This window comes from Borostomias antarcticus, assembly GCF_949987555.1.
Source record: "Borostomias antarcticus genome assembly, chromosome: 27".
Taxonomy (NCBI): domain Eukaryota; kingdom Metazoa; phylum Chordata; class Actinopteri; order Stomiiformes; family Stomiidae; genus Borostomias; species Borostomias antarcticus.
The window spans coordinates 7,682,540-7,695,039 of record NC_140260.1 but is presented as its reverse complement, the minus strand read 5'-3'; the positions used below and the strand labels follow the sequence as shown (position 1 = coordinate 7,695,039).

The 12,500-nt window shown below is 53.6% G+C and overlaps 1 protein-coding gene across 1 annotated transcript in view; it reads left to right on the top strand.

The window, feature by feature from the left end:
• Positions 1–12,500, top strand: part of rims2b (regulating synaptic membrane exocytosis 2b) — a gene marked incomplete at both ends in the record, with an annotated part of 121,129 nt that overhangs the window by 9,125 nt on the left and 99,504 nt on the right. The window contains 2 exons of the mRNA XM_084459333.1: positions 7,524–7,734; positions 11,158–11,372. Coding sequence (XP_084315459.1) covers positions 7,524–7,734; positions 11,158–11,372 — 426 coding nt within the window. The remainder of the gene's footprint in view (positions 1–7,523; positions 7,735–11,157; positions 11,373–12,500) is intronic.

Sequence of the window (12,500 nt, the reverse complement as noted above, 5' to 3'; positions counted from 1 at the left end):
CCTACTCCTCCCCATCCCCCCTCCCCATACTCCTCCCTACTCCTCCCCATCCCCCCTCCCCATCCCCCCTCCCCATACTCCTCCCCATCCCCCCTCCCCATACTCCTCCCCATACTCCTCCCCATACTCCTCCCCATACTCCTCCCTCCTCCTCCCTCACCCCTCCTCCCCCATACTCCTCCCCATCCCCCCTCCCCATACTCCTCCCCATCCCTCCTCCCACATGCCTACAGCTGAGCTGTATCCTGCTGCTGCACTCATAGTTATGGTTCTCTGCTGCTGTTACAGATGGTTCTATATACTGGTAGCTCTCTGTCTAGTCCAGGGCCTGTCTAGTCTAGGGCCTGTCTAGTCTAGGGCCTGTCTAGTCTAGGGCCTGTCTAGTCTAGGGCCTGTCTAGTCTAGGGCCTGTCTCAGTGAGAGTCTAGGACCTGTCTAGTCTAGGGCCTGTCTAGTCTAGGGCCTGTCTAGTCTAGGGCCTGTCTAGTCCAGGGCCTGTCTAGTCTAGGGCCTGTCTAGTCTAGGGCCTGGCTCAGTGAGAGTCTAGGGCCTGTCTAGTCTAGGGCCTGTCTAGTCCAGGGCCTGTCTAGTCTAGGGCCTGTCTAGTCTAGGGCCTGTCTAGTCCAGGGCCTGTCTAGTCTAGGGCCTGTCTAGTCTAGGGCCTGTCTAGTCTAGGGCCTGTCTAGTCCAGGGCCTGTCTAGTCCAGGGCCTGTCTAGTCTAGGGCCTGTCTAGTCCAGGGCCTGTCTAGTCTAGGGCCTGTCTAGTCTAGGGCCTGTCTAGTCCAGGGCCTGTCTAGTCCAGGGCCTGTCTAGTCTAGGGCCTGTCTAGTCCAGGGCCTGTCTAGTCTAGGGCCTGTCTAGTCTAGGGCCTGGCTCAGTGAGAGTCTAGGGCCTGTCTAGTCTAGGGCCTGTCTAGTCCAGGGCCTGTCTAGTCTAGGGCCTGTCTAGTCTAGGGCCTGTCTAGTCCAGGGCCTGTCTAGTCTAGGGCCTGTCTAGTCTAGGGCCTGTCTAGTCTAGGGCCTGTCTAGTCCAGGGCCTGTCTAGTCCAGGGCCTGTCTAGTCTAGGGCCTGTCTAGTCCAGGGCCTGTCTAGTCTAGGGCCTGTCTAGTCTAGGGCCTGTCTAGTCCAGGGCCTGTCTAGTCCAGGGCCTGTCTAGTCTAGGGCCTGTCTAGTCCAGGGCCTGTCTAGTCTAGGGCCTGTCTAGTCTAGGGCCTGTCTAGTCCAGGGCCTGTCTAGTCCAGGGCCTGTCTAGTCTAGGGCCTGTCTAGTCCAGGGCCTGTCTAGTCTAGGGTCTGTCTAGTCTAGGGCCTGTCTAGTCTAGGGCCTGTCTAGTCCAGGGCCTGTCTAGTCTAGGGCCTGTCTAGTCTAGGGCCTGTCTAGTCTAGGGCCTGTCTAGTCTACGGCCTGTCTAGTCCAGGGCCTGTCTAGTCTAGGGTCTGTCTAGTCTAGGGTCTGTCTAGTCTAGGGCCTGTCTAGTCTAGGGCCTGTCTAGTCCAGGGTCTGTCTAGTCTAGGGCCTGTCTAGTCTAGGGCCTGTCTAGTCTAGGGCCTGTCTAGTCTACGGCCTGTCTAGTCCAGGGCCTGTCTAGTCTAGGGCCTGTCTAGTCTAGGGCCTGTCTAGTCTAGGGTCTGTCTAGTCTAGGGTCTGTCTAGTCTAGGGCCTGTCTAGTCTAGGGCCTGTCTAGTCTAGGGCCTGTCTAGTCTAGGACCTGGCTCAGTGAGAGTCTAGGGCCTGTCTAGTCTAGGGTCTGTCTAGTCTAGGGCCTGTCTAGTCTAGGGCCTGTCTAGTCTAGGGCCTGTCTAGTCTAGGGTCTGTCTAGTCTAGGGTCTGTCTAGTCTAGGGCCTGTCTAGTCTAAGGCCTGTCTAGTCCAGGGCCTGTCTAGTCTAAGGCCTGTCTAGTCTAGGGCCTGTCTAGTCTAGGGCCTGGCTCAGTGAGAGTCTAGGGCCTGTCTAGTCTAGAGCCTGTCTAGTCTAGGGCCTGTCTAGTCTAGGGCCTGTCTAGTCTAGGGCCTGTCTAGTCCAGGGCCTGTCTAGTCCAGGGCCTGTCTAGTCTAGGGCCTGTCTAGTCCAGGGCCTGTCTAGTCTAGGGCCTGTCTAGTCCAGGGCCTGTCTAGTCCAGGGCCTGTCTAGTCTAGGGCCTGTCTAGTCCAGGGCCTGTCTAGTCCAGGGCCTGTCTAGTCTAGGGCCTGTCTAGTCCAGGGCCTGTCTAGTCTAGGGCCTGTCTAGTCTAGGGTCTGTCTAGTCCAGGGCCTGTCTAGTCTAGGGCCTGTCTAGTCTAGGGCCTGTCTAGTCTAGGGTCTGTCTAGTCTAGGGCCTGTCTAGTCTAGGGCCTGTCTAGTCTAGGGCCTGTCTAGTCTAGGGTCTGTCTAGTCTAGGGTCTGTCTAGTCTAGGGCCTGTCTGACCTCAGCTAGCTGCTCGGACTCCTTTGAAGGACCAGACGATGGAGGGCTTCCACTCTGTGAGTCACACTGAGGCCAGTCACACTGAGGCCCGTCACACTGAGGCCGGTCACACTGAGGCCGGTCACACTGAGGCCAGTCACACTGAGGCCAGTCACACTGAGGCCAGTCACACTGAGGCCGGTCACACTGAGGCCGGTCACACTGAGGCCAGTCACACTGAGGCCAGTCACACTGAGGCCAGTCACACTGAGGCCAGTCACACTGAGGCCGGTCACACTGAGGCCGGTCACACTGAGGCCAGTCACACTGAGGCCAGTCACACTGAGGCCAGTCACACTGAGGCCAGTCACACTGAGGCCGGTCACACTGAGGCCAGTCACACTGAGGCCAGTCACACTGAGGCCAGTCACACGCACATCGGAACAACGGCGCTTTACTTGCAGTACATGTTCATTATTATGTCATCCTATGATTTGTTGTGTGTTCAAACTTTGTCATCCATATGATTATGATGCTATATGTTTTTTTGTATTGTCTTTTTCTTATTACATATAATTTATTTTCATTACTGTGTGTTATGATTTCATGTTTTATAGCAAGGGTTGTTCGTGTGTGTGTGTGTGTGTGTGTGTGTGTGTGTGTGTGTGTGTGTGTGTGCGTGTGTGTGTGCGCGTGTGTGTGTGGGAGTGTGTGTGTGTGTGTGTACGTGTGTGTACGTGTGTGTGTGGGAGTGTGTGTGTGTGTGCACATGCACACGTTTGTGTGTGCGTGTGAGCTGAGCTGAGTTGTGTATGCCCTGTCTTTATAGGGAGCCACGGGAACCAAAGCCACAGCCCGCTCAGTAAGTACACTACATCTCCCAGAGTGCACTTGGCTTTTGACAACTCTTCCTGTAGCTCTGACGTGGTTTCCTGTAGCTCTGTGTCCTGTGTGCCGGTGCTGAGTGTCCTCTAGTCCTCCAGTAGCCCCCTAGCTGTGTCCTCCCTGTCTTCTGACTCAGCTCTCCCTCCGCTCCTGTAGCTGCTAGCTGTCTCTCCCCCTCCTCGTGGGAACAAGCCTGCTGTTTACAGCCTCATATTCTACTGCTGCTCTCTTCTCACTCACACACACACACACACACACACTCACACACACACACACACACACACACACACACACACACACACACACACACACACACACACACACACACACACACACCGCTTCACCTCCTGACCCCCCCCGCTGTGCTTGTCTGAACAGGTGGGGTCCGTTTAGCGGTCTCTCTGAGCTGGTAACTAACATTCTCCAGCCACAGCTGTCTAAGTCTCCCACCCAGGACACGGCCAAGACGTGAGTACCCAACACACACCCTAACACAGCAGCTGGCTGTACCCAACACACACCCTAACACAGCAGCTGGCTGTACCCAACACACACCCTAACACAGCAGCTGGCTGTACCCAACACACACCCTAACACAGCAGCTGGCTGTACCCAACACACACCCTAACACAGCAGCTGGCTGTACCCAACACACACCCTAACACAGCAGCTGGCTGTACCCAACACACACCCTAACACAGCAGCTGGCTGTACCCAACACACACCCTAACACAGCAGCTGGCTGTACCCAACACACACCCTAACACAGCAGCTGGAGCTCACTGGCTGTACCCAACACACACCCTAACACAGCAGCTGGCTGTACCCAACACACACCCTAACACAGCAGCTGGAGCTCACTGGCTGTACCCAACACACACCCTAACACACAGCAGCTGGAGCTCGCTGGCTGTACCCAACACACACCCTAACACAGCAGCTGGAGCTCGCTGGCTGTACCCAACACACACCCTAACACAGCAGCTGGCTGTACCCAACACACACCCTAACACAGCAGCTGGAGCTCGCTGGCTGTACCCAACACACACCCTAACACAGCAGCTGGCTGTACCCAACACACACCCTAACACAGCAGCTGGAGCTCACTGGCTGTACCCAACACACACCCTAACACAGCAGCTGGAGCTCGCTGGCTGTACCCAACACACACCCTAACACAGCAGCTGGCTGTACCCAACACACACCCTAACACAGCAGCTGGAGCTCGCTGGCTGTACCCAACACACACCCTAACACAGCAGCTGGCTGTACCCAACACACACCCTAACACAGCAGCTGGCTGTACCCAACACACACCCTAACACAGCAGCTGGAGCTAGCTGGCTACCCAAGCTAAGGCCCAGCCTTCATCTGGCCTTGATTGGAGGTCCCGTTAACAGGACGACCTGATCGAGTTGAATTGGTCAAACTCGCTCCACCCCGCTTCCCCCAACCATGGCGTCGACGGTGTAGCCGGCTAGAGCGGTGTTTATGAGAGGTGGTCAGTCATGTGCGTGGGCAGGTCAGATTGGGCCCGAGGAGGAACCCAGCGTGGGCAGAGTGGGCCCGAGGAGGAACCCAGCGTGGGCAGAGTGGGCCCGAGGAGGAACCCAGCGTGGGCAGAGTGGGCCCGAGGAGGAACCCAGCGTGGGCAGAGTGGGCCCGAGGAGGAACCCAGCGTGGGCAGAGTGGGCCCGAGGAGGAACCCAGCGTGGGCAGAGTGGGCCCGAGGAGGAACCCAGCGTGGGCAGAGTGGGCCCGAGGAGGAACCCAGCGTGGCGAGGCCCGTCAGCTTCGCTCCGTCTGGGAAGCACAGGCCGGCTCAGTCTGACCCGAGAGAAGAGGCGGGCTGACCTGGGGACAGGACCGCACGCAGAGAGATGACACATGACCATGAGGATGTTGGTGATGATGGTGACAAAGGGGCCGTCAGCTACCTCGTTAGTCTCTCCCACCCTCTTCCCTGCGTCTCGATGCGCTGTCCGTTTCCTGCTCTCTCCCCAGCCTCCTGGCGTTAAGTGTTTCTGGTCGTCCATCACCTCAGACGCACCCGGCGCCCGCGGTCCGCGCGCTCAGGAAGGGCGTCCGTGTGAGCGTCCATCTCTCATGGCGCCGAGCGTTAACGGACCTCTCCGTCCGGCGGCGTGGCGGCGTGGCGGGGGGGTGAAACGTTACCCTGACGTATAACTAACAGCGTCTCCGCCAGTCCACCGCGGTCCACTCTGGATCCATGCTGACCTGATGACGCTGCAGTAGAGGAGAGGAGGGGAGGGGAGGAGGGGAGAGAGGAGTGGAGGAGAGAGGAGGGAGTGGAGAGATGAGAGGAGGAGGAGAGAGAGGAGAGGAGGACAGGAGAGGAGGGGGGAGAAGAGGAGAGGAGGGGAGAGGAAACCAGAGAAGCGTAGGGGAGAACAGAGGAACCAACACATTTCGACCATCCCAGCCTTTATCTGGGTTTCCAGAGGTGACGAGGGTTACCAGCAGAATCCCCCAGGAGTAGCAGATCAGTCATCCATCCAGGGAGTGCAGAGATTATCCCAGCAGGCCTGTGGTGAGCTTGACCTCAGCGGACCAGACATCCATGGGTGGATAGGGGACAGGAAAGCCTATTACATTAAGATGATTAATTGTGATTAGAATAAACAGCCGGAGGTATCAGAGGTTCATCCTGGATGATGAGGGGAGCATCAGCCGGGGATGAGCCTGGGACAGAGGTCTACGTCTGCGGGGACGACTAACTGTACATATGGGTCTACCTCTGGAAGGTTCCAGAAAGATTGCCTTTTTTATCTCCGTCATGATCGACCGTGTTCAAGTTGGGAAAAGAACCATTGAGGTGCTATCTGGATGGCCTGGCGAGACTGATCCAGAGAGCTCACGTTCACTTCCTCTCTGCAGATCAGGCTGGTCTTCCCCCCATCTAGAAGCTTTATTGTGCGTGAGAGTACTTCCCCCCATCTAGAAGCATTATTGTGCGTGAGAGTACTTCCCCCCATCTAGAAGCATTATTGTGCGTGAGAGTACTTCCCCCCATCTAGAAGTATTATTGTGCGTGAGAGTACTTCCCTCAACAGACTAATTCCTTCAGACAATCAGCGTAACAAAACCTGGGCAAAATCCAGTGGGAATAACTGTGAAAACATATTTTCCTCAGAGAACCTGTGCTAGTGCATTCAGTACTCTGTCTTGTTTGATAGTCTAGGTCATTCAGTACTCTTGGTCTTGTTTGATTGTCTATTTCTGCAATAACTGCACTCATGGCTGTTTATCCTACTAACGCCAACGTTAACGTTACTTCTCGTTCTCTCTGGAACCCTTCCAGAGGATTCTTCTGCCATTACTACACTTTGTTCTAAAGGACTCTCTTTTTTGGTGTAGAATTGTCCCTCCTGTCCAGTGTGTGAATTAGGGGGAGTCAGGGCCGAGCTATGAGCTCCCCTGAAACACCACGGAGGAAAATTGATTTAATATTGATACTTTTTTTTATTTGGTGAAACGTTCGATAATCGGCCGAATTGCAACAAATGGGGCCAAATAATAACATTACAAAACGAGGATGATAAGTTTCAAAATGATGCACTTGTGTAAATAATATCTAAATTACTATTAGGCTTTGTTGTATAATGCATATTGAGATATTTATCTTTTTGTATTTTTGAATGTCATGTGGCATTTAAATTCATATTACCAGGAAATCTAAGCAATGTTTTGCTGCTTGTTGCACATATCTTGTTATAGTCCAATCACTGGATTCTGTAGTGCCAGTGCTGATGGTAGTGGTCGGGCAAGCTACCGGTAGAGTTAGTTCCTAAAGCACCTTGAAAAACTTTATTTGCGCTAAATTAACCGCAAGAAATTTCTGCCACTTTGGGCGGATCGACAGAGCTCTTCCGAAGGCTTAAGTATGATTTGTCCACTGCCCCCCTCTCTCCAAAACAATAAACAAACACCTTTTATTGTGTACTCTCCTGCTCTGGTCATAAGAGAAGAGCCCAGTCTGTACAGATACACACACACAGTGGAAAGAGATATGTTGTTAAAACTGTAGCACCCCTGATATTCTAGGATCTTCTGTGGTCGTGACTAGTTTCCTTTACATGGTGGGTTCAGCGACAAACACAACATCATTTAAACCAACTTCCTCCTGTCGTGAGGAGACGTGAGACATGAATTGAGCGAAGGGCATACCGACCTTAACCATTTCCTCTTTGTCTTACCAACCTTAACCATTTCCTGTTTGTCTTACCTGCCACAGAAAGTTACATCAGCAGTTTGAGATGTACAAGGACCAGGTGAGAAAGATCGGGGAGGAGGCTCCGCCCACCCAGGGACCGAAGGGAGACACGCCCACCTGCGGAATCTGCCACAAGACCAAGTTCGCCGACGGCTGCGGCCACGTCTGTTCTTATTGCCAAACCAAATTCTGCGCGCGGTGTGGCGGCCGGGTGTCTCTGCGCTCCAATAAGGTGAGTCCGGTACCCCGCTCCCCCAGCCAATCATTAGTTAGGATTTTACTTCCAATTGTATTTCTACACAGACAGTGAACATTCATGAACATAGCTGTAAATGCATCAGTATTAGTCGAGCTGATTTTCAACTGTTGGTGTTGAAAAAGCCATTTAAAACGGGAAAAACATTAAAGCATGCAAACAAATTAAAAACAATTAAAAGCAATTTATACAAAACAGTAATATAAAGAAGAAGAGGAATCCAGTAGCACATTAACACACGTGAAATAAGCAGGTTCTCCATGGCAGAGCATGAGTAGTTAACTCACACTGTTCAACACATCAAGGCATACCGTAGACACTAGTCTCGCGGGCCAGACCAGTCCACTTCTGCTCTGGATTGTCTACTACGTCTGGTATTCAGGCGCTGAAATTTTGTTGAAGGAAGTTGGGTAAAAAACGGGCGGATATCCTGTCAAAATTCCATAGAGAGTAGTAGACAGTCCAGACCGGAAGTGATTCGTTTTTTTAAGAACTTCCTTTTACTAATTCTAAGCGGCTGAAGTCCAGACTCTCTCCTCCGTAGAGAGTCTGGCTCCGAGACTATGACACCAACAGACAAAATACAGTTATGCACAAGACATGAGCACCAGCAAACACAACCGCCATAGACAACAAAACACAAGCCCTGGCAAACAGGACAGTCATACACAACAAGACAGAAGCACCAACAGACAGCACACAGCAGGAATCAATGCAGCACAATCACACAAAAGGAGCGTAATGGAGACAGAATATCATCCTGACACCCACACACACAAGAACAGACTGGGCGGGAATGAGGATGCTAGGTGTGATGACACAGGCCTGCGTGTGAGTTGAGTTCTACTGTAGAACCTGACTGCGCGGACAGGGCAGGTCTCGTCCGAGTGAATTCCAGCCCCTCTCTGGTTCGTTTCAATACTGTCAAACGCATCCTTCGTCCGAGGAATGACTGGTCTGGTGTCAGTGGATTGGTAACAGCAGTCGAGAAGCATTGGCTTTTACCCACAGAGGCCACTAGGAGGAGCTAGTTGTCATGTTGTGGGATGTACAGTATTATTGTCTGGGAGCTCTTCAGTGGAGTGTGTGTGTGTGTGTGTGTGGGGGGGGGGCTGTGCTGGTCTTCCACTGGACCCCTTATAATATATACATTGATGAGTAGCGGCCTGAATCATTCACCGCTCTCTAACGGCGATGGTCTTTCTGTGGAGGAGCCATCAGAGATGTGACCCGCCCCCTGACTGTGAATAATGCATGTGGTTGAGCCAGGGGTCATTGTAGGGGAGAAGCTAGGGGGTCAAAGGTGACCAGAGATGGCTTGTTGATGTCAGAGAATGTACTGTAGGCTACTGTATGTTTGGAAGGTGAACCGAATCTGTCTTCTTGAGTGTGTGTGTATGCTACTGTAAGTGTGTGTGTTTGTGTGTGTGTGTGTGTAGGTGGCATTCACGTCAAGATACCTTAAGAGTTTAGCCTACTGTTGGCAGGCTGTCAACCTCTCAACAGGGTCTTGGTTGTGTGTGTGTGTGTGTGTGTATATGTGTGTGCACGTGCATACAGTATGTGTGCATGCTAGTATGTTTGTGTGTGAGAGAGAGATACATAGCTACATAGAGCTTTTCCCTACCCTGTGCTGTGTGAGTGTCAGTCAGGGAGCGTGCCAGGGGAGAGATGGAGCTGGGTCAGTTGTCTGCGGGCCGCGGTGTCAGGTGTCCCGGTGTGGATGGCCACCGGGCCCCACCGAGCCGGGGTTGGGTTGCCCCCGCGGAACGCGCTGACCAGATTCTCTTTCATCCCCGGGCGGGGTGACGTCAACGAGCAGGCCTGCGAGCCACGCCCCCTCATGGCCCGCGAGACGCGCATGCGCCTTGATCGTTGTTCAGCTTGTTCCGTTTTTTCCTGTTTTTTTTCCCTCGGTCAGCTCGGCTATTCTAGGTGATGGATGGTGGAAAGTGGGTACAGATTAGAGAATTGTGATAAATATGTTCGCCTTTGTTCTGGGGATTCATTAGCGCTAGAGCAGAAGGGTCTTTTTGTGGCGGGAGCGGCGCGCGCTGCTCGCGAGGAGCTGTCCGAGGTGCTGAACCAGGCCGCTCGCGCACGACCGTTACTTTTTAAAACGGGATCGAGGTTCTGAACCAGGCAGCTCGCGCACGACCGTTACTTTTTAAAACAGTAACGGTTTTTTTTCGGTTTCACAACGGCGCAGATATGAAGCTTCACAGCAAAACCATGGGTATGAAATAACTTTATTTCTTAATCAAAGGCAGATTAATGCTACATGTTTTGTTTCTGTTTGTTCAGAGATGATGCGCTTTGTGGACGTCCTCTATAAACATAACCCCAAACACTAGTTAGCCAGAGCAGGAGACACAACACAATGGTTGATTAGCTGAGCTAGCACTATGTTAGATGGACATCTTGAGACCATACTGTCCCTCCCAAGACAGGGTTATGTCTGCTCAATATTATTGCACAAAATGGCATAGCTGACAGGCAGTAACCAACACCTACAGTAGACTGCAGTAGCCTACAGGTATATTGTTGCAGTCTGTCTTCAAGGTGTTGGAGAATCTCTCTCCCTGTGTGTGTGTGTGTGTGTGTGTGTGTGTGTGTGTGTGTGTGTGTGTGTGTTTATATGTCGTATGGAGGAGAAGGTGTTAACGTTATACTCAGGGGTGAAAATGAACTTTTTGGCTCCTGGTGAGTCACCTCCCAAGGGGACTGTAGATGAAAAAATCTACCGGCCAACTATATATATTTTTCAGATAGCCTTCTGAAATCTAGTCGCCAATTGGAGATTTCACCTGCACGGTGGCAGGTGTTCATTTTCAGCCCTGGTTACACTGTATGTGTATCTTTAGGTGTTCTTGAATAATCAAATAAAGTATGGGTCGGCTGTGGCTCAGAAGGTGGAGCGGGTCATCCAATGACTGCAGGGTCGGTGGTCCGAATCCCGCCTCCTCCTGTCCACATGTTGAAGTGTCCTTGGGCAAAGACACTGAACCCCAAACTTCTCCCAGTGAGCAGGCTAGCACCTTGCATGGAAGCTGCCGCCATTGGTGTGTGAATGTGTGTGTGAATGGGTGAATGAGAGGCCATTGAAAAGTGCTTTTGTTAAAAGTGGTATAAGTGCAATCCATTTACCATCTATATTCAAATGTGTGTTTGTGTGAGTGTGTGTGTGTGTGTGTGTGTGTGTGTGTCAGTAGCTGTGGTGTTGTGGGGCTCAGAGACTGAGCTCAGCTGTGAGTAGTAGCATCCTCTGCCCAGCACAGCTGTATACACCTGTATGTGTGTGTGTGTGTGTGTGTGTGTGTGTGTGCGTTCGTGCGTGTGTGTGTGTGCGTGTGTGTCTGTGGGCGCTGTACTGACCATCTCCTCTTACCCCCCCTCCAGGTCATGTGGGTGTGCAACGTGTGTCGGAAGAAGCAGGAGATCCTGACCAAGTCGGGGGCGTGGTTCTACGGCTCCGCCCCTCGCCTGGGCTCTGCTGAGGGCCTCCGCAGGGTCTCCCAGGGCAAGCCACAGGGGCCCGCTGGGACGGCAGCCTCCCCGCTGAACAACGGAGCCGGGCTGAGGGACTCTGGGACGGGGGACGGATCCACGGACAGGTCAGCACTTCTGGCAAGGTTCTGGCTGGGTTCTGGGTGGGTTCTGGGTGGGTTCTGGCAAGGTTCTGGCTGGGTTCTGGCAAGGTTCTGGCAAGGTTCTGGCTGGGTTCTGGGTGGGTTCTGGCAGGGTTCTGGGTGGGTTCTGGCTGGGTTCTGGCTGGGTTCTGGCAGGGTTCTGGCTGGGTTCTGGCTGGGTTCTGGCAGGGTTCTGGGTGGGTTCTGGGTGGGTTCTGGGTGGGTTCTGGCAGGGTCCTCGGTGGGTTCTGGGTGGGTTCTGGCTGGGTTCTGGCAGGGTCCTGGATGGGTTCTGGGTGGGTCCTGGGTGGGTTCTGGCAGGCTCCTGGGTGGGTCTTGGCAGGGTTCTGGGTGGGTTCTGGGGGGGTTCTGGGTGGGTTCTGGCTGGGTTCTGGCAGGGTCCTGGATGGGTTCTGGGTGGGTCCTGGGTGGGTTCTGGCAGGCTCCTGGGTGGGTCTTGGCAGGGTTCTGGGTGGGTTCTGGGTGGGTTCTGGGTGGGTCCTGGCTGGGTTCTGGCAGGGTTCTGGGTGAATCCTGGCTGGGTTCTGGCAGGGTTCTGGGTGGGTTCTGGCAGGGTTCTGGTTGGGTTCTGGCTGGGTTCTCGGTGGGTCCTGGGGGGGTTCTGGCAGGGTTCTGGCTGGGTCCAGGCTGGGTCCTGGGGGGGTTCTGGCTGGGTTCTGGGGGGGTTCTGGGTGGGTTCTGGCTGGGTTCTGGGGGGGTTCTGGGTGGGTCCTGGCTGGGTTCTGGCAGGGTTCTGGGTGAATCCTGGCTGGTTCTGGCATGGTTCTGGCATGGTTCTGGCTGGGTCCAGGCTGGGTCATGTTGGTGATTCTGGGTCCTACCTCTGATTTGGGGATCTTTTGGCTTCATCTGGTTTCTGTTAGTTGGTCACTTGTGGGTACTGATGGAATCGACCCTTTGTTGTTGATTGGCTGATACCGAATGCTGGTGCTGGTCTAGTCTGGCAACAGAGCAGCACAGAGGGTGGGAGAGGGTTGGTCAGATGGTCAGGACACACACACACACACACACACACACACACACACTCACACACACCCAAGAGAGGGAAGTCATCCTCCTGCCAGCGTCACCTCCACCTGTCTGACCCTAGGG